The following is a 27,091-nucleotide window of genomic DNA, read 5'->3' as shown; positions in this document are numbered from 1 at the left end:
AGGTTTGTGGATTTTGGGAAGGAGATAGAAACGGGCCGTGCGGGGTTGGGGAACAATGAGGTTGGAGGCTGTGGGTGGGAGGTCCCCTGAGGTGATGAGGTCATGAATGGTGTTGGAGATGATGGTTTGGTGCTCGGGTGTGGGGTCATGATGGAGGGGGCGGTAGGAGGTGGTGTCGGAGAGTTGAAGTCTGGCCTCGGCGATGTAGAGGTCAGTGCGCCATACTACCACTGCGCCACCCTTGTCTGCAGGTTTGATGGTGAGGTTGGAGTTGGAACGGAGGGAGCGGAGGGCTGCCCGTTCTGCGGGGGAGAGGTTGGAGTGGGTGAGAGGGGTGGAGAGGTTGAGGCGGTTAATGTCTCGACGGCAGTTAGAGATGAAGAGGTCGAGGGAGGGTAGGAGGCCTGGGGGTGGTGTCCAGGAGGAGGACTTGTGTTGGAAGTGGGTGAAGGGGTCAGTGGAGGGAGGGTTAGGCTCCCGGTTGAAGAAGAAGGCATGGAGGCGAAGGCGGCGGAAGAACTGCTCTATGTCCAATCGTGACTGGTATTTGTTGATGTGTGGTTGTAGGGGGACAAAGGTGAGCCCCTTGCTAAGGATTGACCGTTCGTCCTCAGTCAGTGGGAGGTCTGGGGGGATGGTGAAGATGCGGCAGGGTTCCCTAAACCAGCCCAGTTAGTCCCCTCCCCCCACTGCACCACACAACCAGCCCAGCTCTTCCCCTCCACCCACTGCATCCCAAAACCAGTCCAACCTGTCTCTGCCTCCCTAACCGGTTCTTCCTCTCACCCATCCCTTCCTCCCACTCCAAGCCACACCCCCCTCTACCTACTAACCTCATCCCACCTCCTTGACCTGTCCGTCTTCCCTGGACTGACCTATCCCCTCCCTACCTCCCCACCTATACTCTCTCCACCTATCTTCTTTTCTCTCCATCTTTGGTCCGCCTCCCCCTCTCTCCCTATTTATTCCAGTTCCCTCTCCCCATCCCCCTCTCTGATGAAGGGTCTAGGCCCGAAACGTCAGCTTTTGTGCTCCTGAGATGCTGCTTGGCCTGCTGTGTTCATCCAGCCTCACATTTTGTTGTCTTCTATTCCCCATCAGCATCACTTTAAGGAGTTAAATCCAAAAATGTTATCCTGGTCTGTCAAGTCTTTCAGTTCAACTCAACTGTTTGGCTCCAGTTCTGCCTTATGAACTGTGAAATTGTCATGCGTATGCCATCACAAAACTGAAAGCTTAGAGTTTCTCAGTCTTTTAATAACCTGCCAATTTCTAACAAAACACTCCTGGTCAGGAAGTTTCACAAGCTGAACCTTTGTACCAAGATAACTGATATTGCCGTAAACTGTCCAAAACTCTTTCCTAGGAGAGAAACTATATTTGCTTCTGAACCCAGTCGAGTCTCCTCCAAAAACCTCCTGAACATGTTCACTCTCTGGGTTTTGCTAAGGTAAATTCAATCTTTGATTATTTAAAACTAAAAGCAAGCTAATGCCTTTCAATGTTAATTCTGCCTCTGTTGTAAACAGTCCAGTATCAATAACCTTCCATTAGTACTCTGGGTGATATGCGGTCAACTCTGCTCGTATTCACTGGATTAGCTCATAGCTCTGGAAGGATTCTCTGACCTTGTTTCATTTTAAATGCTTCACAGATGTAGCCATCACCCATATGCCACTAATTTGAAATCCAAACAATAAAACGGAAATGAATATATATCGCACAACTTTGATTACAGTCATTATGGTTGTAATCTGTGACATGTGGCAGCCTATTTGCACACAGCAAGCTCTCAAAAGAAGAAACGAGATAATAACAATGAGATTTGCTCTGTTTGCAATGCGCATTACTGAGGGCACAGCATGCTGGAGAGTATGCTTCCTCTTTTTTTAACAATACTCAGAGGATATTCACCTGAGAGGGTACATGTGTGGAAACTGCACTGGAATATCAGACTCACTTTTGACAAGTAAACAGTGTGGGATTTGAAACCAGAAACTTCTGACCCAGAGGTTATTTACAATGGACCTTCTCTTAGATTATCATTTTCCAAGGCTTGGAAGGTGATTGTTTTGTGTCCCTTAAAAGCGACACATGAATTCATAATAGAAAACTTCTCTATTTTATTACTTAGCAATAGTACCAAACACTCCCATGACAGGGATACCATGGAATTAGAGAGCTAAACTCCCTCTACACTGTCCCCATCAAACGCTCCACGACAGGCACAGCGTGGGGTTAGATAGAGAGTAAAACACCCTCAACACTGTCCCTATTAAACACACCCAGTACAAGGATAGCATGGGGTTAGATACAGAATAAAAGACCCTCTGCACTACCCCGATCAAACACTCCTAGAACAGGGATAACACGGTGTACAGCTGGATGAACACACAGCAGGCCAAACAGCATCAGAGGAGCAGGAAAGCTGACGTTTTGGGTTGGAACCCTTCTTTAGAAATGGGGAGGGGGAATGGGGATTCTGAAATAAATAGGGAGAGGGGGGAGGTGGATAGAAGATGGATAAAGGAGAAGATAAGTAGAGAGGAGACAGACAGGTCAAAGAAACGGGGTTGGAGCCAGCAAAGGTGAGTGTAGGTGGGGAGTTAGGGAGCGGATAGGTGAATCCAGGGAGGACGGACAGGTCAACGGGGCGGGATGAGGTTAGTGAGTAGGAGATGGGGGTGGGGCTTGAGGTGGAAGGAATGGTTAGGGGGGCGGGGACGAGCTGGGCTGGTTTTGGGATGCAGTCAGGGGGTGGGGAGATTTTGAAGCTTCTGAAGTCCACATTGATACCATTGGGCTGCAGGGTTCCCAAGCAGTATGAGATACTGTTCCTGCAGCTTTTGGGTGGCATCACACTGGCACTGCAGGAGGCCCAGGATGGACACGTCATCCAAGGAGTGGGAGGGGGAGTTGAAATGGTTCGCGACTGGGAGGTGCAGTTGTTTATTGCGAACCGAGTGTAGGTGTTCCACAAAGCGGTCCCCAAGCCTCTGCTTGGATTCCCCAATGTAGAGGAGGCCACAACGGGAATGGCCGATACAGTATACCACATTAACAGATGTGCAGGTGAACATCTGTTTGATGTGGAAGGTCTTTTTAGGGCCTGGGATGGGGGTGAGCAAAGACATGTAGGGGCAGGTATAGCACTTGCTCTGGTTGCAGGGAAAAGTGCCGGGGGATTGTGGGGCTGGAGGGGAGTGTGGAGCGGGCAAGGGAGTCACGGAGAGAGTGGTCCCTCCGGAAAGTGGATAAGAGTGGGGAGGGAAAAATGTCTTGGGTGGTGGAGTTGGATTGCAGATGGCGGAAGTGTCGGAGGACAATGCGTTGGATTCAGAAGTTGGTGAGGTGGTACATGAGGATGAGGGGGATTCACATTTGGTTGTCATTGCAGGTAGGGTATGTAAGGGATGAGTTGCGGAAAATGCGTACAGTTCTGGTCGCCACATTATCAAAAGGATGTGGATGCTTTGGAGAGGGTGCAGAGGAGGTTCACCAGGATGTTGCCTGGTATGGAGGGTGCTAACTATGAAGAAAGGTTGAGTAGGTTAGGATTATTTTCATTAGAAAGATGGGACCTGATTGAGGTCTACAAAATCATGAGGGATATAGACTGGGTGGATAGCAAAAAGCTTTTTCCCAGAGTGGGGGACTCAATTACTAGGGGTCATGAGTTCAAAGTGAGAGGGGGAATGTTTAAGGGAGATATGCGTGGAAAGCTCTTTACGCAGAGGGTGGTGGGTGCCTGGAACGCGTTGCCAGCGGAGGCAGTAGACGCAGACACGTTAGCGTCTTTTAGTGGTAGAGGCGGGCACGATAGTGTCTTTAAAGATGCATCTGGGCAGGTACATGGATGGGCAGGGAGCAGAGGGATACAGACCCTTAGAAAATAAATGACGGGTTTAGACAGCGTATCTCGATCGGCGCAGGCTTGGAGGGCCGAAGGGCCTGTTCCTGTGCTGTAGGTTTCTTTGCTCTTTGTTCTTTGAAATGCAAGAGACACAGTCGAGGGCATTTTCGACCACTGTGGAGGGGAAGTTGCGGTCCTTGAAAAACAAGGACATCTGGGATGCCTGGGAGTGGAATGCCCCATCTCAGGACCAGATGTGGCGGAGGCGAAGGACTCGGGAATAGGGGATGGCCTTTTTGCAGGAAGGTGGGTGGGAGGAGGTGTATTCTAGGTAGCTGTGGGAGTCAGTGGGCTTGAAATGGATATCGGTTTGTAGGTGGATGCCTGAGATGGAGACTGAGAGGTCCAGGAAGGTGAGGGATGTGTTAGAGATGGCCCAGGTAAACTTAAGGTTGGGGTGGAAGGTGTTAGTGAAGTGGATGAACTGTTCGAGCTCCTTGTGGGAGCAAGAGGCGACGCCGATACAGTCATGTGAGGAAGGGGTAGGGGTTAAGGCCACTGTAGCTTTGGAAGAGGGATTGTCCCACATATAAGGACAGGCACAGGTTGGATTGGATACAGAGTAAAGCTTCTGTACATTGTCTCTGTAAAATACTCCGAGGACAGCTACCTCATGAGGTTAGATGCAGAGTAATGTTTCCTCTACAGAGTCACCAACACCCTCTCCCAGGACAGGGACAGCACACAGTTAAAATGCATCAAGCTTTTCTTTCAGTTGTGATTTGAGTTTCATGCCAACTAAGAAACCTCCCTGAAGCTCCCTTTGGTGTCAAACATCTTGTTGGGGCATGAGTAATTTTGGAGGGTGGTGGGAGTTGCATTGGGAACTGAGCAGTCTAAGAGAGACGGAAATAAAATTTGAAGGTTAAGGGACTCAAAGTTCCGTGCAAAGCCATTGCTCTGCCTGGGAAGCAATCAAATAGACTGGCGCAATGTTGGCCTTACTCTTGGGAGAGCTAAACTGCAAAGTAGTTCAGGAAGTACTTCAGTTGCACTGAACCATAGTCAGACCCCAGCCAACTGCACACTGTCTGTACCAACGTACCACTATGATTTATCAGTCAAGCATTTCCTGTGCACAGTGTGTTTTAGAGCAAACAAATTTAATCTTTACCTTTCTGCCAATGTGTAAATGCAATTCCATTTGAAACCATCTCAAAACCATGCGAAGTTATGGAAAGGAACAGGTTTGATAGGCAGAATTTACGAGAGCCCTCTGGAGTGGGTGAGATTCCAAGGGGCCCAGTGAATCGCATAGGAGGTCATGTGTTGGACCGATTGGGTTGTTTCCGCTGGAGTCTAGAAGAATGAGGAGTGATTGGATTGAAGTTTATAAATTCCTGAATGTTCTTGACAATGTGGACATGGAAAGAATCTGGGAAATAGGTAATAGAACAGATGCAGGTATAATGGGCTGAACGGTCTCCTTCTTCACTGTAACTGTTCTGAGAAGATATTTCCTCATTTGGGTCAGTCCAGAGTGAAGGGCACTGTTTCAGTGGAATCACCCTTTCAGGACAGAGATAGAAACACGGAAATTTAGAAAATAGGAGCAAGAGAAGATCATTTGGCCCTTTGAGACTACTTCACCATTCCATATGATCATGGCTGATCACCCAACTTAGTTCCCTGTTCCTGCTTTCTTTCTATACCCTTTGACCCTATCAACAAGAATGATAGAAACCCTACAGTGTGGAAGCAGGCCATTCAGCCCATCAAGTCCACACCAAACCTCCGAAGAGCATCCCACCTAGATCCACACCCTTACGCTTTGCCTGTAACCCTAATTTCCTTTGGCTAATCCACCTAGTCTGCACATTCCTGGGCACAATGGGGTAATTTAGCATGGCCAATCCACCTTATGCTGCATATATTTGGACTGTGAGAGGAAACCGGAGCACTCAAAGGAAACCCACACAGACACAAGTAGAACGTGCAAACTCCACACAGACAGTCACCTGAGGGTGGAGTCGAACCTGGGTCCCTGGCGCTGTGAGGCTGCAGTGCTAACCACTGTGCTGTCCCATATATGTAATGCCTGCTTGAAAACACATTGTTTCAGCCTCAACCACCTTCTGTGGCAGAGAATTCCACAGGCTCGCCATTCTCTGGAAGAAGACATTTTTCCCCAGTTCAATCCTCAATAGTTCTGTACTCCCTGGGTCATTGGGAACATCCCTCCCAGATGAAGGGAATCCCTTAGAGGATGGTGTGACTAGAAATATTCTGACTCAGAAGGTGATGTAGGTGAGATTATCAAATATTTGAAGGTGGGGTGCATTCGTTTTTTTCAGGAAAATTCCAGGGGTAGATGTGAAAGCGAAATCTGGAACATTAACAGTTCAACCATGGTCATATTGAATGGTAGATTCAGCCTGAAGCATTGAATAGTCTATCTCTGCTCCTAATTTCAGGTAGCCCTGATGCCAACTTTGCTGTGTTTGATGATTGGTAGGAAGGGGCCATTATGGGGAAAGTCCCTCTCCAATGGTGGGGAAAGGGGCAATCTATTTTGTCAAGGAGCCTGTCAATACTAACTATCGCCTCAATTTTGCCAGGCTCTCGTGGGGTTGCCCTGCATCTGTCGGCTTAACCAGTGGCCTAGCGGGCAGCCCTTTGTCCATGGGCACTCAATTCAGGTACTCTGCACCAGAATGCGGACTGCTTGCTGAATTCTACACCCTTTGCCCTGCATCTGAGCACCCACCTCCCACACTCCATTCCTCCCCACACATTCTGTCGTAAGTGGCCCCCACTCCACAACCCAACCTTCCTCAGCTCGAACATACTAGGAGCAAGTCATTTAGCCCCTCGAGCCTGATCCACCATTTATTACGATTGTGACTGATCTCACCTCGGCCTCAATGCCACTTTCGTGCCTGCTCTCCATAGCCATTTAACTCGTTACTCATTAAAAATTTCTCCCCTCCTTATATTTACACAGTGCCCCGGCATCCGCCATATTCAGTCTTAAATATAGTCAATGACTTGGCCTCCCCAGTCCTCCGCAGCAATGAGTTCCACAAATTAACCATTCTGTGGTTGAAGAAATTCCTCCTCATCTCAGTTCTAAAGGGCCATCCCTTCACTCTGAGGCTGTATCTTTGGGTCCTAGTCTCCTACTTCACCACATCCGCTCCGTCCAGGCCTTTCTGTATTCTGAGCCAACGCTCCAGGAGACCAACCAATTTCACACCCAGTTGGAGTCTGTGCCATTTTACTCCCTGCTTGTTAACTGACAGGTTGAGTGTCTGGAGCTGTCTCTTCTGGAGAAATAGAGAGGTGAGCGAATGCTGACAGAGGTGGCAAAAAAAGGCTTGAGAGGGTAGAGTTTGAAAAAATGCGTCCACTCCACACGGACTGCAGTGGTTCAGGAAGGCAGCTCGCTACCACTTTCTCAAGGGGCAACTAGGGACGGGCAATAAATGCTGAGCCCAGCCAGAGGCACAAGGGAATAAAAATGAAATGAGATCGGCACTAGGGGAACTATGAATGTAGAAGAGTACCTCATAAATCAAATCAGGATCATAAAAGCCCTCTCGAGCAAGAGAGTGGTGTGAATTTGGAACTCCCTACCACAGAGAATGATTGAGGTGAATAATGTAGATGTGTTTTTGGAGGAAACCTGGGTACACACATCAGAGTGCTATGCTGGTAAGATGAGATGAGAACTGGCCTGTGGAGGCCCATGTGGGGTATAAGCACTAGCACAGATCATTTGGGCCAAATGGCTCAGTTCGTTGATGTATATGCTGTGTAATTTTACATAATTATTGCATTGAATGTAACTTTGAGTATTGCTGACAAAGGAAATGCACTGTCAAAGTTTTTCATCTTGCTCATGTCAGGATCCCAGCAAAACACCAAATTTCAGAGGAAACAACAATTCATAGTGCATGACAAAAATGTGTCAATTTGTTGCCTTGTTGACTCAGATTCATCAAGACATTGCCACAGAGATTGCACATAAAAATTGTAGCCCCCCCCCCCCACTCTCAGGTTTTTGTTTGATTCAATAATGATCCAGTGCCTAGACCACGAGACTAAAAGGAATAGGAACAGGAATAGGCCATTCAGCCCCTCGAGCCAGCTCCATCATTCAATAGGATTACAGCTAATCCGACATTCCTGGCGCCCACTTTCCTGCCCTTTCCCCATTGCCCTTGATTCCCCGACTGATCAAGATCTATCTCAGTCTCAAATATACACAAGGACCCTGCCCCACAGCTCTCTGTGGCAAGGAGTTCCAAAGACTCACAACCCTCTGAGAGAAGAACTTCCTTGTCATCTCAGTCTTAAATTGGTGCCTCTGTATTCTGAGGCTATGCCCTATGGTCATAGACTCTCAGCATTTTCCCTTAAGAATCCTATATCTTTCAATGAGATCACCTCCCATTCTTCTAATGTTCTTTTATCCTACAGTGAATGGCTCCATGCTTATGATTGTATGAAGCTGCTGTCAAGAAGGAATTTTAGTTTGAATCTAAGAAACAATGTTTAATTGGTTGTTACTTTTCACACATGGAGTTATTCAGCCAGAACTGTCACATCCAACATTAGAAATTATGTTCTGAGTTTTTGCAAGCACAGGCTGGTTGGGTCCAGTCAATACTCTGCTTGCTGTGAACAGCCAAAGGGATGTGCTATTTGATACAATCCACACATCCCAGGGACTCATAGCTTTGACAGTGCATCGCTGCCTCCAGCAATATGTGGATTCTGTGAAACCAAGGAAATATAATCCCTTGCTTCTCTTACCACTTTACAGCTTACCGTCTACCTTGGGAAAAGGGATTTTGTCGACCATGTAGACTTTGTGGAGCCTGTCGGTGAGTGCACCAATGCAATACACGCATACAATAATCAGAATAGACTGGCTTCTAGTGCTGGCCTCTCCACCAAGCATCTGATGTGGTTTGGACAGGATCGCACTCCCCTTTGAGGCAAAAGAATGTGAGTTCAGGTTCCATTCCAGAACATTAGGCATCAAACCAGGCGCCAGAGCAGTACTGAAGGAGTGCTGCATTATCAGCTTGAGCGGTCCGTTGGATGTGAGATTACATGAGGTCATGCGCATGGAGCCCCCACCGCTCTCCACCATCCCTCCCCCTCAGATGGGATGTAAAATCCTGTGGCTACAATTGCAAAGTGCAGGAGTTGTCCTTGTAGAGTTGTAGAACAGGACAGCACAGGTGGAGGCCATTCAGTCCAACAAGTCCGTGTTGTCTCTTTCAAAGCCATCCAGTTAGATTTAGAGTTGTTGAGGTCTACAGCACAGAAAAAAGACCTTTCAGCCCATCAAGCCTGTGCTGGTGAAAAGTAAGCATAAAACGATTCTAATTCCAGTACCTTGCATGCCTTGGCATTGCGAGTGCATTTCTAAATACTTCTTAAATGTTTTCTAATTTTACTACAATGTGTTCTGCTTCAAATATCTGTTCAGTCACTTCTTTAGGTTGCTATTGAATCCAACACCCTGGAGGAATTTAGATGCTAAACCAGTGCTCTAACATTATTGACAAAACTGACAGCCACTAATTTAGAATGCAAGCTAACTTCCTGCTTCTCCCTTACCTTTGATAATTTGCCTTTAACAGGCTTTTTGTGTAAAGTATTGAATTGGAAACAGAAGTGATTTACTGGTGGTGGTTAATAGATGAAAAAAAATGCCATGGGTGATTCGGTGATGGAGAAAAATGAAACTGTTTAATTTATCAAGGTATGGCACACTATGCGAGCTCGAGCCATGTTGGAGAATAGATCCCAGGATATCTGGCATCTTTTCTTGGCTCCTTGAAACTAGGCCTTTTGGCTCCTAGTTTCCTTTGAGATTTTAGTTTAGCTAACTTCATTCTGGCATACATACAAATTTCCCTTGCAGCTTTAACTCCAGTGAACCCATGTCTGAGTATATAATGGTTAAATTCACTGGCAATACAAAGAAGGGTAGGAAATTAATTTGTGAACAGTGAGGCTGTAGGGAAGAGCTAGGAATGTGACATTGAAATAGAGGATCAGCCATGATTGTATTGACAGCTACAGCAGGCCTTGATCTCTGAATGGCCTGCTCCTGCTCCCGGTTTCTGTGCTTGTATGACTCGAAGGATCTGCAAACAGAAATAATAACGCTTGATTTGTTTTGATTTATTGTCGTCACATGTACCTAAGTACAGTGAAAAGTTTTGTTTTGCAAGCAGCATGCGCAGGTCATGGCAAACAAGGACATACACATCATACTGAGCTTAGACAGAGCAAGGCTACAGCTGCACAAGAGGAGCACAAAGCAAGATCTGCATCATTTATTAAGTGAGTGTGCACCAGTTTGGCTGATGGAGTTCATTGTTGGAAAGTGTGAAGTAGTCCACTTGGTGGGAAGAAATGCGACATATTGTTTTGACGGAGAGAGACATTGCAGAGCTCAGAAGGACAGAGGAATCTGAATGCCCTGGTACATGAATCACGAAAAGTTAGCCTGCAGATACAGCAACCGATTAGGAAGGAAATGGAATATTGATTACTGCAACACAAATGGAGTACCAAAGTAGGGATGTTTTGTTATAGTTGTGTAGAGCTTGGATGAGGCTGCGTAGTGGAACACTAGTACTGTGTTGGTCTCTGTATTTCAAAAATAATGAACGATTTATGATTGTCGCTCGTATGTTACAGTGAATAACACAGTAAAATATATTGTAAAGCTTCAACTGTTACCATAATCTGGCACCAATTTAAACAGTTTAAGAATAAAAAAGTAAAAAGATATAACAGAAGAAAGTTCTCCACCATCTCACTGCCATCTATACTGGACCCACCAACACAGGAATCAACACTCTTTAGGTACCGTCTCTTCACGACTGGGCCCACTTCTCTGATACCACTGAGTCCCATGATAAACCCACACTCACTCCATAACCAAGAGACCCACCTCTGCTGCCAGCACCTCACTGATAACCAGGAGTGCCCACTCTGGGCCTACATTGACCATGACCATGAGTCCCTGCTCCACTGCCAGGCCAGGAGTCCCTGCTCTGGCTGCGGGCGTCACCTTGCCACAGTCGCCATCTTGAAGCACCCACTGCTGCCACCACCCCCAACTGCCGGGAGAAGCTATAATCACTGCCGCTATCACCTCGAACCGCCTGGAGGGTGCTGCCACTCCCTGCACAGCCCACTCTTGCTGCCGCACTGATGCTGCCAATTAACCCACCAAAGAAAAGAAAAACAGAAGAGAAAGAGAATAGTAAATTGAAAAAAAAAGGGAGAGAAAACATTTGGAACTGGATGACCCCCAGGCAAGAGCCCATGCACAGTCCTACTACCCCACTGCCATCTTGATAATATAAGATGTAAATATCTTTGAAGCAGTTCGGAGAGTGTTCTGGTGATTAATATGTAGAATGGTGGGTCGGGTTCCTTCATGAGTAAAGGTTGGACAGACTGGGTTTGTATCCACTGGAGTTGGTAAGAGGGGAAGGTTGACCTTATTGAAACATTTAAGAACCTGAATGAACTTGACTGGAGTCGATCCCCTCATGGGAGAGCCGAGGACTAGGAGGCAAAATGCTGCGGATTCTGGAGACTTGAAACATTCAGGGAGAACCCAGCAGGTATTATCGCCATCATAGAATCCCCACAGAGCGGAAGCAGGCCATTCAGCCCATCGACTTACACCGACCATTCTAAGAGCATCCCACCCCAGTGCATCCCCTCGTAACTTTATTCCCTGTAATGCTGCATTTCCCAAGGCTAACGCACCTAACTGTTACATCCCTGGACACTTAGCATGGCCAATCCACCTAACTGGCACATCTTTAGCAGCTACTTAGTCTTTTGAGTCCAATATGATTCTTCTTGATGTGAGCTGATGGAATTGGTGCTGAAGAAAGCCATTCAGCCCCTCTAAACTACCCCACCCTTCAATAAGATCATGGCAGATCCAATTGAGGTCTCAAGTTCACTTTCCTGACTACTGCTCCATATCCTTTGGCTTCCTTGTTGGTCAAGAATCTGACTGTTAACAGGAGAACTATTCCAGGAGCATTTCTCCACCACCCTCTGGACCAGAGAGCCTCAGGCTGACAAACCTGTTGAGATTTTCCAGCACTGTTGAATATACCTTCAATGATGCAGATAGATTGATAAAATTGGAAGTGTCATCCTTGGAGAGGAGATTGCTGAGAGGAGATTTGATTGAAGTTTTCAAAATCATGAGCAGGCTAGATAGAGGCAATAGGGACGAGCTGTTTTCCAGCTTGTGAAAGGAGCAAGAACAAGATGGAATTAATTTAAAGAGATGTGCAAATGAAGCAATGATGATGTGAGAAAAAATGTATTCACCCAGCGAGGAATTAGGATCTGGAATGAGCTGTTTGGAGGTGTGGTGGGAGCAGGTTCAATTGAGGCATTCAAGAAAGGCATGGGATGGTTATTTGAATAGAAATGGTGTGCAGGGAAATGGAGATATTGACACTAGACAGTAGAACTGGAAAGGCACAATAGGCTGAACGGCCCGTTTCTACATCACAACAATTCTGTGATTCTGTAACTGGTTTCACTGGATTTTAAGAATAGCGTGGGACAAATCGTAGGAACCCAGGGCTGCTTCCTACTGCATCGCAGTTGAGCTTTCCCTGGAGCCTTGGCCAGAAGAGGATTCCTTCACCTCCTTGCTGTTTGCAGAATCTTGCTGTGCATGGAGCAATTGACAACTTACTGTGTAGGTCCAGTACTTTGGTGGTAAAATGATTAATCAAAGGTGAATATCCTTTAGACACCCCCCGACAGGAAAAAAATAATTTACTTCTCACGACCTCCTGACATGTCAAAGTCCTTCACAGAGAATGAGGCACAGTTTCTGTGGTAGTGTGGCAGACACTTTGCACGCAGAGAACTCATAAAAGCAACAACTTTATAATGACCCATGTGCTTTGGTTGGGGAATGAACATTGACCAGCACACGAGATAGAGGAATTCCCTGCCCAATCCTGATTTGTGGAGACATTGCCATGGAGAATGCAATGATTTCAAGTTGACCGACAGTTAATTTCCAAAATTTGTCTAAATTTGCATCTGCCAGGTTGACTCAGATTGCACCAATTAGATGATGACTGTCAGTTAACTGCCAAGCATTGTCGACATGTAGACGGGTGGATAGAGTCAGTGAGGGGGAGAGAGTGTACACAGGGCTGTGGGAGAAGATTAAACTTGCTGACCTGTCACCATGATGCCCATCTTTTACTTCTGTGCAAGACAGCCATGTGAATGATGTGGGGAGATGAAATTGAGCTACATGAATGCACCTTTTACCATTACCATTAGCATTGAGCAGTATAAATATCTTCTTTCCTTCTGCAGATGGTGTTGTCTTGGTTGATCCAGAATATCTGAAGGAAAGGAAAGGTAAGGATTGTGGTTGCTTCTCCAAGAGACGTTGAGTTTCTGACTGTGTCCAGGAACTAACTGTGAGACACATACAGGTCAATTCACTCATTGGGAATAAACAGTGACACACGTTCTGATATTTTGCTTGAATCCTTTTGAAGATTATTGTTTATGCAGAGATGACATGCCTGGTTCAATTCTGGAGGTAAACATGGAGGCCCAATGGTTGGCACTGCTGCCTCACAACGCCAGAGACCCAGGGTCAATCCTACCCTCAGGTGACGGCCCGCGTAGAGTTTGCACTTCTCTCCCCATGTCTGTGTAGGTCCCCACTGGGGGCTCTGGTTTCCTCTCACAGTCAAAAGATGTGCAGGTTAGTGGTTTGGCCATGTTAAACTGCCGCACATGTCCAGGGATGTGCAGACTACATGGATTAGCCGTGGGAAATGCAGGTTTGCAGAGATAGGGAACATGGGTGTGGCTGGGTGAGATGCTGTTTGGAGAGCTGGTGTGAACTCGATGGGCCAAATAGCTTGTTTCCATGTTGTAGGGATTCTATGTGAATATAAGTCCATTAGAGGGTGAGGCTGGAGAAATAATATTGGGGAACCAGGAAATGGCAGAAGAGCTGAAGAAATATTTTGTGCCATAGGACACTAACAGCATTCCAAAAATTCTAGATATCCAAGGGTCTAAAGACAGGAAGAAACAAATATGGCGACTATCACAAGAGAAACAATGCTAGGGAAACTAATGGAGCTGAAGACTGATAAATCCCCTGGACCCGAAGGGATGTGTCTCTGGATATTAAAGGAAGTAGCTATAAAGATAGAGTCCTAAAGTCATACAGTAAGGAAACAGACCCTTTGGTCCAACCAGTCCATACCAACCATAATCCCAAATTAAATTAGTCACAATTGCCTGCTCCTGATGAGTATCCGATGAAACATTTCCTATTCGTGTATCTATCCAAATGTCTTTTAAATGTTGTAATTGTATCCATATCCACCTCTTTCTCAGGAAGTTCATTCCACATGGAAATCATCCTCTGTGTAAAAGTTTTGCCCCTCATGTCTTTAAAACTTTTTCTCCTCTCACCTAAAAATGTGCCCCCAAATTTTGAACACCCCATCCTAGGGAAAAGTTCCTTGCCATTCACTTGATCTATGCCCCTCATGATTGTATAAAACTCTAAAACACCCCTCAACTTCCTATGCCGCAGTGAAAAAAGTGTCTCCACCTATTATTATAATTCAAACGCTCCATCCCTGGCAACATCCTGGTAAATCTTTCCTGAACCCTTTCCAGTTTAATAATATCCTTCCTGTAGCAGGGTGACCAGAATGGTACACAGTATTCCAGAAGAGGTCTCACCAAAGGTCTGTACTACCTCAGCATTATATCTGTGGTGTTTTCCAGTTCACGCAAACTAGAAAACTCTGAAATTCAAAATGACCTGGTCCCAAGCATTTTGGACCGAAGTGGTTACAGTATAATGAAAACAGTTGAAAACAGATAGTTGCTGGGCACAGAGTCAGCAAGGAAATCAATTCAGTTGAATTGCAATACAGGAAATACAACGACGCCACATTGATGCAGTGGTAGCAATCTTCCCAGAATCCCTACATTCTGTAAAAGTCGCTGAGGTTTGAAAAACTGCCAGTTAACACCCTTATTTATTTAGAACCTGATTGGGCGGCATGGTGGCTCAGCGGTTAGCAATGCTGCCTCACAAGGGCAGGGACCCAGGTTCAATTCCACCCTCAAGTGACTGCCTGTGTGGAGTTTGTACACTCTCCCTGTGCCTGTGCGGACCCCCTCTGGGTACTCCAGTTTCCTCCCACAGTCCAAAGATGTGCAAACTAAGTGAATTGACCATGCTAAATTGCCCATAGTGTTCAGGGATGTGTGGGTGATAAGAGGATGGGTCTGGATGGGATGCTCCAAGGGTTGGTGTGGACTAGTTGGGCCGAAAGGCCTGTTTCCACACTGTAGGGATTCTATGTGCATTATTCTCTGTCCTATGGTATAGTTACTGTTAGGGGACTTTTAGACAACTCCCAATAATGTCTTTCCTCCCTTCATTATTTCAAATCTCAACCTAGATGTATTCTGCATCATCCAATCCAAGATTGTTCTTTGCCACCTTACATATTCCATTTCTAAGTACTAAGAAGATGACACCAACATTCCCTTCTTGCCAAGTTTGAAAAGTTACATACACCAGCTTTGACTTCTTTGCAACCATTTCTCAGTAATGGCTATAAAATCTGACCCATTGACCTCTTCCTGTGCCATTAATTTATTCATTTTCTTTCAGGTGCTGTGCACTTTCAAGTCAAGAGCCATTAATTTGCCATTTTTCCACCTTTTCCCACATCTGCTTGGTTTTTAATGCTTGTACACTGTGCCCTCTCCTACTGAAACTGAGCATCATGTCAAAATATTCTCTCTGCTAAATACGTGTCACAACACATCTCAACAGGTTGATTTAAAACAATAAGAAAATGGGGCTGTGGGAGGGAGATTAAATGGGTGGGTTGGATCAGTGATGGGGGAAGAGTGTACACAGGGCTGTGGGAGGGGGATTAAATGGGTGGGTAGGGTCAGTGATGGGAGTAGAGTGGACACGGGGCAGTGGGAGGAAGATTGAATGGGTGGGTAGGGTCAGTGATGAGGGGAGAGTACACATGGGCCAGTGGGAGGGAGATTAAATGAGTGGGTAGGGTCAGTGATGGGGGGGAGAGTGTACATGGGGGCTGTGGGAGGGGGTTTAAATGGGTGGATAGGGTCAGTGATGCGGGGAGAGTACACATGGGCCAGTGGGAGGGGGTTTAAATGGGTGGGTGGGATCAGTGATGGGGGGAGAGTGTACACATGGCTGTGGGAGGGAGTTTAAATGGGTGGGTAGGGTCAGTGATGGGGGGGAGAGTGTACACAGGGCTGTGGGAGGGGGGTTTAAATGGGTGGGTAGCATCAGTGATGGGGGGAGAGTGTACATGGGGGCTGTGGGAGGGGGTTTAAATGGGTGGATAGGGTCAGTGATGGGGGGGAGTGTACACAGGGCTGTGTGAGGGGGTTTAAATGGGTGGGTAGGGTCAGTGATGGGGGGGGAGAGTGAACACAGGGCTGTGGGAGGGGGATTAAATGGCTGGGTAGGGTCAGTGATGGAGGGGGGAGAGTGTACACAGGGCTGTGGGAGGGAGATTAAATGGGTGGGTGGGGTCAGTGATGGGGAAAGAGTATACACAGGGCTGTGGGTGGGGGATTAAATGGGTGGGTAGGGTCAGTGATGGGGGTAGAGTGGACACAGGGGTGTGGGAGGGGGATTAAATGGGTGGGTAGGGCCAGTGATGAGGGGAGAGTATACATGGGCCAGTGGGAGGGAGATTAAATGGGTGGGTAGGGTCACTGATGGGGGGGAGAATGTACACAGGGCTGTGGGAGGAGGTTTAAATGGGTGGGTGGGATCAGTGATGGGGGGAGAGTGTACACATGGCTGTGGGAGGGGGTTTAAATGGGTGGGTAGGGTCAGTGATGGGGGAAGAGTGTACACAGGGCTGTGGGAGGGGGATTAAATGGGTGGGTAGGGTCAGTGATGGGGAGGAGAGTGTAGAGGGGGCGGTGGGGGGGAGATTAAATGGGTGGGTAGGGTCACTGATGGGGGGGAGTGTACACAGGGCTTTGGGAGGGGGATTAACTGGGTGGGTAGGGTCAGTGATGGGGGGGAGTGTACACAGGGCTGTGGGAGAGGGATTAAATGGGTGGGTAGGGTCACTGATGGGGGAGAGTGTACACAGGGCTGTGGGAGGTGGATTAAATGGGTGGGTCGGTTAAAAAAGGGAAGGTAGACCCCAGTGTCTTGGAAATTTGAAACTTGATGCTCAGGACATTGCTGGTGGTTTGAGAGATTGTGACAGCCCTGTTTATGGGAGGATATTCGAACCAGCTGATCGTTCTCTCTGCTCTTCACAGTCTTTGTGACGCTGACCTGTGCCTTTCGATATGGCCGTGAAGATTTGGACGTGTTGGGCCTGACCTTTAGGAAGGATCTCTTCGTTGCCAACGTTCAGGCTTTTCCACCCATAGTGGAGGAGAGGAAACCATTGACCCGGCTCCAGGAACGTTTGATCAAAAAACTGGGAGAACATGCCTATCCCTTCACATTTGAGGTTTGTGCTGTGAATTTCAGATGATAACTACGAGAGCAGGAGCTTTTACAGAGCGAGATGCTGAGCTGGTAAACAGGCTCAGACCATTGTGCATTATTCCATGAGAGTCTTGCTGAAGAGCAGCAACAGATTACATTTATATACCGCCACTTACAGAGGCCTCATATTTCCCTCGCTTGTACCACCCCATGACAATGTTTCTGTCTCAGCTCATCTGCTGCTGAACCTGTCAATGGCTTCCTCCTGCAGGCTCCCCCACAATCTACCCTTTGAAGGTGTGAGGGGACCATGGTGATTGGGGAACGGGGTGGATTTTGCAGCCCGTCCCATCCCCATCCACCTGAGGCCAGAATCAGTGAAAGAAAGAAATACTGGAGGGTCAGTGGCTGGGTGCTGGAAAGGCATGGGAAAGGGGTGAGACCATGAAGGGGATTGAAAACAAGGATGAGAATGATAAAATTGAAGTATTGTGATCTTTCATGAACTTTTCAGTTCTGTTTATTTTCAGCAGAAATGTAAAGATGGGCTGTAAAGAGAAATCGAATGGATTTACCCTTGCTGAGGTGAAATTGTTGCTTTCAGTGTATCTGAGGTGATTAAACACACACATCTCGGGTTTCTCGAAGTTACTCGTGCTGTGGGTAGAGTTGATGGTCTGTTCTCACTGACGTGAATGCACCATTTACCCGCTGACTGTACGCTGGGAGCTGTCAGGCAACAGCTGAGGCAGACAATGCAGATATTGATGGGAAGACTGTTACTCTCTCTTTTCCAGATTCCTCCTAATTTACCTTGCTCAGTCACTTTGCAACCAGGACCTGAGGACACAGGAAAGGTATAACTTCCATCTAACCTGCAATTTACTTCTTTCATTATCTTCTTTTCTTCATGTCTCTTCTTTCAAACCCCATCTTCTCTATTTCTCTTTCTCTTTCCCTTTTCATTTCACTTCCATTCACTGCCCTTTTCTATTTCATCCATTTATCTCATTTAAATCCCTTATTTGCAGAATGGGACAGAGAATATATTATGGGTGATTAAAGCCTGCTCACCCACCTCTTCTTACCCCATCATCTTACCCCAAACCCTCATATTACCCAACCCCATCCACCTTCTTCCCATATCCTCCAACACCATCCATCTCCTTCCATAGCCTGCAACCCCATCCACCTTCTTCCCATATCCTCTAACCCATCCACCTCCTTCCATAGCCTGCAACCCCACCCATCTCCTTCCAATATCCTCCAACACCATCCATCTCCTTCCATAGCCTGCAACTCCATCCACCTTCTTCCCATATCCTCCAACACCATCCACCTCCTTCCATAGCCTGCAACCCCACCCATCTCCTTCCAATATCCTCCAACACCATCCATCTCCTTCCCATATCCTCTAACCCACTCATCTCCTTCTATAGCCTGCAACCCCACCCATCTCCTTCCAATATCCTCCAACACCATCCATCTCCTTCCCATATCCTCTAACCCACTCATCTCCTTCCGTAGCCTGCAACCCCACCCATCTCCTTCCCATATCCTCCAACCCAACTCAGCTCCTCCCCGTGTTCCCCAACGTCACACGGTTCCTCATCATATCCTCCAACCCCACATGCCTCCTCCTCATAGCCTCCAACCCACCCATGTTCTCTCCATATTCTCAACCCACCCACATTCTTCCCATATCCTCCAACCCCACCCACTTCCTCCCCATATCCTCTTACCTCGCTCAATTCCTTCCCATATCCCTCAATACCCAACCACCTCCACGCCATAACAGACCAATTAATGTTAACAAAACATCCTAACTTTTCCATTCTACCTCCTCATAATTTACTGTAAGGGGCTTAGTTATCTTTAATAAGGGGAGGCAGTAATATAGGGTAATGTCACTGATATTGTCACTGGATTGATCATCTAGAGTCCCTGGTTAATGTTATATGGTCTTGGGTTCAAATCTGACCACAGCAAAATTAGAAATTTAAATTCCATTAATAAAACTGGAATTAAAAGCTAGTATCAGTGACCATGACCATGGAAAAAGACACATAAAGTTCACTAATGTACCTTAGAGATGGAAATCTGCCATTCTTACCTGGTCTACATGTGACTCCAGACCCACAGTGATGTGGTTAACTCTTAACTGCCTCTGAAATGGCTGAGCAAGTCATTCAGTTTAAGTGGCAGGCAATGCTGTACCAGCCAACAGCTCACAAATCTCAAATTCCAAATCCTAAATCCCATATGTACCTGTATGTCGTATTTCGTGGAGGAGGTGATGTAGTGGCACTGTCACTGGGTTAGTAATCCAAAGGCTGTGGTGACATGAGTTCAGATCCCACCATGGGAACTTGTGGAATTTAAATTAAATTCATAAAACTGGAATTGAACATTTGTTTCAATGATGGGTTCACAAATATAATTCTGCCATCCTGACCTGGTCTGGTCTTCATGCGACTCCAGACCCACAGCAATGTGGTTGTCTCTTAACTGCCCTCTGAGGTGGCCAAGCAAACCACTCAGTTCAAAGGGCAATTAGGGATGAGCAATAAACTGCTAGCCAAATGCCATTGCCTCTTTGTAAAGGAGACCTGCCTCACACTGATCAAGGATAATGAGTCCTTTCATTGCTGCAGTCCCACTAAGGGACCACATTGTTGCAAAACCTTTTGAATGCAGCTTCCACTGGCTAACATTCATTGTGGGTTTCCCTCCTGTGCTTCACAAGGCTTGCGGTGTGGATTTTGAGGTGAAAACGTACTGCGCTGAAAACTTGGAAGAGAAAATTCATAAAAGGTAGGGCCGTTCATACTTCCGTCTTTTAGTTTACTCTTCCTTCCTTGTGGGAGAAGAAATTGGAGGGTGTGTGGTGGTTAGGGGTAGTGGGGGAGAGGAGGGGGGTGGTGGTGGTAATGGTGTGGAGAACCACACCATTGCACAAAGTGCTGATTAGCTCCTGCTCACTCCTTGGCCAATTGACTTTAGGTCAAATGAACTCACACTGTAGGAAGTAATGATATTCTCGGAACACAAGAGAAAGGTCCCATGGGGACCCGCTCTCCTCACTATCATTCACATGCAATCTTGCTGCAACAGAAGAGGCCATTCCACTTCACAGATGGGGTAAATGCGGGAAGGATGTTCTTAATGATTAGGGGAGTCGAGAACCAGGGGGTCATTGTCTGAGGATACGGGCCAGGCCATTTAGGACTGAGGTGAGGAGAAATGTCTATGCCACAGAGAGTGGGGAGCCCATGGAATTCTCTGCCATAAAAAGCAATTGAGGCCAAAACACTGAATATTTTCAAGAAGGAGAATACCAGGGCTAAAGGAATCAGACGGTATGGGGAGAAAGTGGGAACAGGGAACTGAGTTGGATGACCAGCCATGAATGGTGGAACAGGCTTGAAGGGCTGAATGGCCTACTTCTGCTCCTAGTTCCTGAATTTCAACATTTCAGTCCATTGTGCCTGTAGCTGGAACTATGTAATCCCAGTCTTGCCAGGGTCCCCACTCCAATCTCATTGCCATGAGAGAACACATTGCCCCTCATCAGTCTGGTGTTGCTTATATAATGGATCACTGTTTTAAAAATAAGGTGTGGTCTCTTTAAGACAGAGATGAGGTGAAATTTTTCTGACAGTGGTTCATGTGACTTTGGAAGTGTCTTTCTTGAAAGGTGGTGGAGCCTGAGGCAATTTTTGAAGCAGAGGTGGCTAGATTCTTGGTAAAGATGGGGTCCAAGATTATTGGGAGTAGGTGGGCACATGAGGTAATCACATCTGTCACAATCTTATTGAAAGGTGGAGCAGGTACAAGGGGCTGAATGGCCGACTTCTGGTCATAATTTGTTTGTATTTCTAAATGTGTAAGGCAGAGAAAATGAGTCCAGAGTTTTCAAAAGGTGATTACACCCAACCCCACTCCCAAAACCATACCTTCCTCCAAATTATCCTTCATTCTGTCCTGCGTTGGACTGAGGGATACTGCTCAGTGCTCGTGGTTTGTTTTCTGTTGGTTATCGCTGATCAATCTCACGATACTCTCTGCTGCCAGGAACTCGGTGAGGCTGGTAATTCGAAAAGTGCAGTACGCCCCGGAGAAACCTGGTCCACAACCAATGGCTGAGACCACCAGGCAGTTCCTCATGTCAGATAAACCCCTCCATCTTGAGGCATCACTGGACAAAGAGGTGAGAGACTACAGGATAACAAGAGACACCGTGGCTTAGAGTTACAAGAAAGGTGACTAAAGAGTCTGCAGCCTTCTTTCAACCTATATCTGAGAAAAGACCTTTTATCTCACCCAGGTCTCCGTTATTCCATTAGTTCCCAGCTACCTGTTATTCCATGTAAACACTATAACCCTAAACCTCTCGATTAGATTCCAGACTGTACTCACTCCCAAGTATCTGTTATTCTAAACATAAAACACCCGAACGCCTTGACTAGATTCCAGTCTGTAGCTCACTCCCGGTATCTATTATTGTATATGTAAAACACTCTGAACCCCTCAATTAGATTCTAGTCTGTAAATCGCTCCCAGGTATTTGTCATTCTAAATATAAACCACCCCAAACCCCTTGTTTAAATTCCAGACCATAACTCACTCTCAGGTGTCTAATATTCTATAGATAAACCCCCAAAACCCTTCAATTAGATTCCAGTCCACATCTGACTCGCAGGTATCTGTTATTCTACATATAAACCACCTTGAACACCTCAACAAATTCCAGTCTGTAACCGATTATCAGATTTCTATTATTCATATATATAAACCCCCGAACCCTCATTTAGATTTCAGCCTGTAACTCCTCCCGGGTATCTGTTATTCTGTGTACAAACCACCCTCAACCCCTTGATTAGATTCTGGTCTGTAACTGACTCCCAGATATCTATTACTCTACATATAAAGCACTCCAAACCCCTCAATTAGATTCCTGTCTGTAACTCACTCCAGGGTATCTGTTATTTGATGTAGCTTTGAGTTTTTAGCCATCTATCATCACTGTGTGACTTCCATGCTGACTTAAATGGTTGACCTGGGAGAATTGGGGATCTTTGTGTCTCCAATTCAATGAACAACAATCCCTAACAGAATATCATGTCTCTAAATCATAAATATAGCTCATCAGACAATACTTTTAATGCAGCGAATGCTCTCTCAAACACACAATCTTGATGACGGGCTTGAGTCACCCCATACCTCAGAGGATTCTGTGTTTTAAAACCTGTGAACATTTTGCCGTTCCAGATTTATTATCACGGAGAACCTATAAATGTCAATGTCCATGTGACTAATAACACCAACAAGACCGTTAAGAAGCTAAAGATTGCTGGTAGGTGACCCCCAGGAAGTGCTCATTCTAACAACACCCTTGACTTTCGATATTACTTTGAGAGTGAATTGCTTTATTGAAATGCTGACCAGCAACCCCTCACCAGGATCTATCACTGATGGGACTAGAGTCCTGTTCCTGCCACAGATTTGCTTGGAAGATGTAATTTTCAAAAAATTGGCCTTCTGGACTTTGAATGGGGCTTCAAATGTGTCAAGAGGAACTGAATCTTGCTGAAGAGAGACTTGTTGATACTGTTCATCTTCTATTCATCAGGAATGATGCAAGAATTTGTTTTATTATTTGCTCTTGCCACATGGGCATTGCTGGAAGACCAATGTGTGTTGTCCATCTGTAATTGCCCCTTGAACTGAGTGGCTTGCTTGGCCACATTGGTGTGGACTTCTTTTAAATTCATTCATAGATATGATAGGCAAGCATTTATTGCCCATCCCTAATTGCTCAGAGGACAGTTAAGAGTTAACTACATTACTATGGCCTGGAGTCACATGTACATCAGACCAGTTAAAGTTAGCAGATTTCCCTACTAAAGGACGTGAGTGAACTGGATAGATTTTTACAACTATCTGTGATGATTTCATGGTCACCATTGCTGAGACCAAAGTCAAATTCCAGATTATGAATGAAATTTAAATTCCACCAGCTGCCATGGTGAGATTTGAACTGGGGTCACCAGGGCTTTGAACTTTGAGAAGACTGGTCCAGTAACAATGTTTTGGGAGAGTTGGTGGGGTAATGGGAATGTCACTAGATCAGTCACAAGCCCAAACTATTCCACATCCAACTCACCACGAGTACGCAAAACTTCCATTGATCACATCAATTTATAATGCAGGAGGAACGGGGTCTCCTGTTACAAATTGTTGTGACGGCTTGAAATTTGGTATTCTTGCATTTGTCCTGATGAGCACAAAATGAAGAACTTTGGCAAAATGTATCCCCCTTCAGCATTATTTCAGTGACAGTTAATTTGTATAGTGCCAGTAGTTAAGAAGGCCACAGCTTTAAGCTGAAAGTGGGTTTTAGCTGTGACTGCATGCTCTATGTTTCAACAATCCACCAGCCATCATGGCTTCAAATAGCAATCTTGGGATTGAGACACATCAAAGGTGTACCTGATTGATGCCCTTGGAATCTGGCAGGGCTTAGGGCAGTAAGTGAGAGCGAACATGAGACAGACAACCAAGACTGCCGTTCTGTTTCTTTCTCAAATGTGCCTCTGTTGTTTTACAGTTCGCCAGTACGCCGATATCTGTCTGTTTAACACAGCTCAGTACAAATGCCCTGTCGCAACAGCAGAAGCAGAGTGAGTAAAATATTACCACACTATCCGATCATAGAATCATAAGACAGATGTGGACCATTCGGCCTGTTGTTCCTGCTTGTTGTAACAACTACTGCATTTAGTCTTGCACACTGCTTTTTGAACCCCCACAAGTTCAGGCATGTGTCCAACTCCCATTATTTATGGGTGCAGCATATACCAACTCTTTAAGTCATGTTTCTCATCCCTACAATTGCATGTAGAAGCATTCCTTCTTGTAGTGTTCAATGCTTTAGTCATTCTGTGTTTGATTATGTGAGTCTACTGTCTGATCTATGTTCACTGCATTTGTTTGGTTAAGCCTGGATGTTGACTCAGAACAAAGTAAATCATCATCATGGAAGCAAGTAGGGGCTGAGCTTTGAAGATGGTGCAGACGTTATTCAGGACTCTGTAAATAAAGCTCTTGCACACTTAGAAACTAGATTCACCTTTACATTGCTCTGAGGAAGATCAAATATATGAAAAGATACAGCACTCCTCAGCTCGCCTGTAAATCCTTAACCATTCATTTTAAATCTGTACCTCTAGAGTTAAAGAGGGCAGTGAGTGTGTAATCAATGAAAAGGTACCAATCCTATCAAGCACGCATCATCTTCCTATCCGCAAACCTTGATTAGTTGCCTCTTAACCTTTACCCTTCCAAGGACAGGCCAAAACTTTCTTTTCATTATTGAACTCCTTATTGATCTGAATAGCAACCTCTTCTCTTTTCCTTTCTGAGTTGCTTAACTCTTTCCTGAAGTCTGACAGCCAGAATTGCCCACAATATTTCAAAATCCCTGGATAAATCTTGTCTTCATTCCAACCAAGTCTTGTTTATCCATTATCCATGCTCTGTCACTGACCCCCATTCACCCCAGAGTTTCAAAGTGAGGTGGAAAAACGTGAACTTATCCACTTTGGCAGGAAGAATAGAACACTAGCATACAATTAAAATGGAAAGAGATTATACAATGCTGAGGTACAGAGGGATCTGGGTGTTCTGGCTCATAAATTGCAAATTATAAGTTTGCAGCTAGAGTGAATGATTAGGAAGAGAGATGGAATGTCATTGTTTATTGAAAGGGGAATGGAAATAAAAGTTGGAATGTTTTACTACAGAGATAACAGGGTGTAGAGCTGGATGAAAACAGCAGGCCAAACAGGATCAGAGGAGCTGGAAGGCTAATGTTTCGGGCCCAGACCCTTCTTCAGAAATCTTCATTTCTGAAGAAGGGTCTAGTCCTGAAACATCAGCCTTCCTGCTCCTCTGACGCTGCTGGGCCTGCTGTGTTCATCCAGCTCTACACCCTGTTATCTCAGATTCTCCAGCATCTGCAGTTCCTACTCTGAAACGTTTTACTACAGTTATCCCTGGAAGTATGTGCACAGTTGTGATTTCTTTATTTAAGGAATGATGTAAAGGTATTAGAAGTAGTTCAAAGAAGGACTGCAGCATATTCTGGTTACCTTGGTACCTCCTGATACCTTATAGTATTCGCCATCTCTACCACATACCGGGACGGGGTAAGGGCTGTTTAAGGTAGTTCACTGTCATTAGCCCTCCTTTACTCTTGCTTTGCTCTGGGACTATCTCATGAATAGTTGCGGAGGATATGACACTATAGAGTATCTACAGAAAAGGTGCTGTTATTAGGTGACAAGGAGGTTTATTGCATATTAGCAAAAAGTATAGCTATGTTCCGTCAGGAATAATTACCTTATGGAGCTGATACAACTACGTGTTCGAAAAAGGTGGTGCAGTGGTGCTGTCACTGGACTAGTAATTCAGAATCTTAAGTTAATGCTCTGGGATCATGAGTTCACATCCCTCTATGTTGGTTGATGAACTTGGGAATTTAATTAAAGGAAAAGTCTGGAATACAAAGCTAACCTACTGGCAATCATGTTGATTTTTGTATAAACCCATCTGGTTCACTATTGTCCTTTAGGGAAAGAAATTTGCTGTCTCTACCCAGTCTAGGCTGTATGTGACTCTGGACCCAATGCGGTTGCTTATTATACCAATAAACATAAGCCTAGCCAATGAACAAAGAGCTTTTCTTAAAAAAATGAGGATGTGAGAAAAGTCAGGTAACTGAAACAGATATTTTAGCCATTACCACACTGCCATCTGTGGGATTTTGGTGTGCATAACTTTGTTGTCACTTCTCTGACCTTAGACCAGTAATGCCACTTTATTTATACTTCATTGGCTTTAAAAGGTCTTGGGTTGACCTGATATAGAGGTATGATAGGCATTGTAGCATGAGGAACACCTTGATGTTAGAACATCAACCTTTGAGGGGCAAAACTGCTCTCCTAATCATATGACAGTATATTGGATAGTGCTGAAAGCACTTCTCAGTGTTAGATCTTTCATTATCTGGTCCTTATGCAACAAAGGGAATCTTTGGAACCCTCCATCCCAGAAGGTGGCCATGTGGCCCATCATATCTACACTGGCTCTTCAAACAAGCATCTATACCTAGAACGTCATCCATGCTTCATTTGTGCATCATTTTAATTTTTTTATTCATTCACAGGAAGAGGGCATTGCTAGCTAGACATTTGTTGCCCATCCCTAATTGCCCAGAAGGCAGTTAAGAGAGTCAGTTTCCTTCGCAAAAGGACGTTAGTGAACCTGATGGATTTTTCCAAAAATGGCTTCATGGCCCTCATTTGAAGTCCTAATTCCAGTTTTTTAATAAAATTCAAATTCCGCCATCTACCGAGGGGTCCCAGAACATTGCCTACCTCTTTGGATTAACAGTCCAGTGATAATACTGGAGTCTGTCTGTTGCCTCTCCTGTGTACTTTTGATCCTTTCCAACCAGGAACAGCTTCTCCCTATCTACTCTAACCAGGCTGGTCGTGATTTTGAAACCCTCTGTCAGATCTTCTGACTGCCTTCTTCTCTTCAAGGAGAGCAGTCCCAACGTCTTCAATCATTCCTCTTTCTCTTTC

General features: G+C 45.7%; 1 protein-coding gene across 3 annotated transcripts in view; it reads left to right on the top strand.

Annotated features, from left to right (window-relative positions):
• Positions 1-27,091, top strand: part of LOC125453653 (beta-arrestin-1) — a 152,950-nt gene that overhangs the window by 103,223 nt on the left and 22,636 nt on the right. For all 3 annotated transcript variants that reach the window (XM_059646846.1, XM_059646845.1, XM_048533496.2), the window contains 8 exons: positions 8,682-8,742; positions 13,265-13,309; positions 17,267-17,463; positions 18,239-18,298; positions 20,188-20,255; positions 21,516-21,651; positions 22,713-22,797; positions 24,052-24,124. In XM_059646846.1, coding sequence (XP_059502829.1) covers positions 8,682-8,742; positions 13,265-13,309; positions 17,267-17,463; positions 18,239-18,298; positions 20,188-20,255; positions 21,516-21,651; positions 22,713-22,797; positions 24,052-24,124 — 725 coding nt within the window. The remainder of the gene's footprint in view (positions 1-8,681; positions 8,743-13,264; positions 13,310-17,266; positions 17,464-18,238; positions 18,299-20,187; positions 20,256-21,515; positions 21,652-22,712; positions 22,798-24,051; positions 24,125-27,091) is intronic.

Source organism: Stegostoma tigrinum, chromosome 6 (genome assembly GCF_030684315.1).
Source record: "Stegostoma tigrinum isolate sSteTig4 chromosome 6, sSteTig4.hap1, whole genome shotgun sequence".
Lineage (NCBI taxonomy): Eukaryota > Metazoa > Chordata > Chondrichthyes > Orectolobiformes > Stegostomatidae > Stegostoma > Stegostoma tigrinum.
The sequence above is the reverse complement of the archived record's forward strand: the minus strand, read 5'-3'. Positions and strand labels throughout refer to the sequence as shown.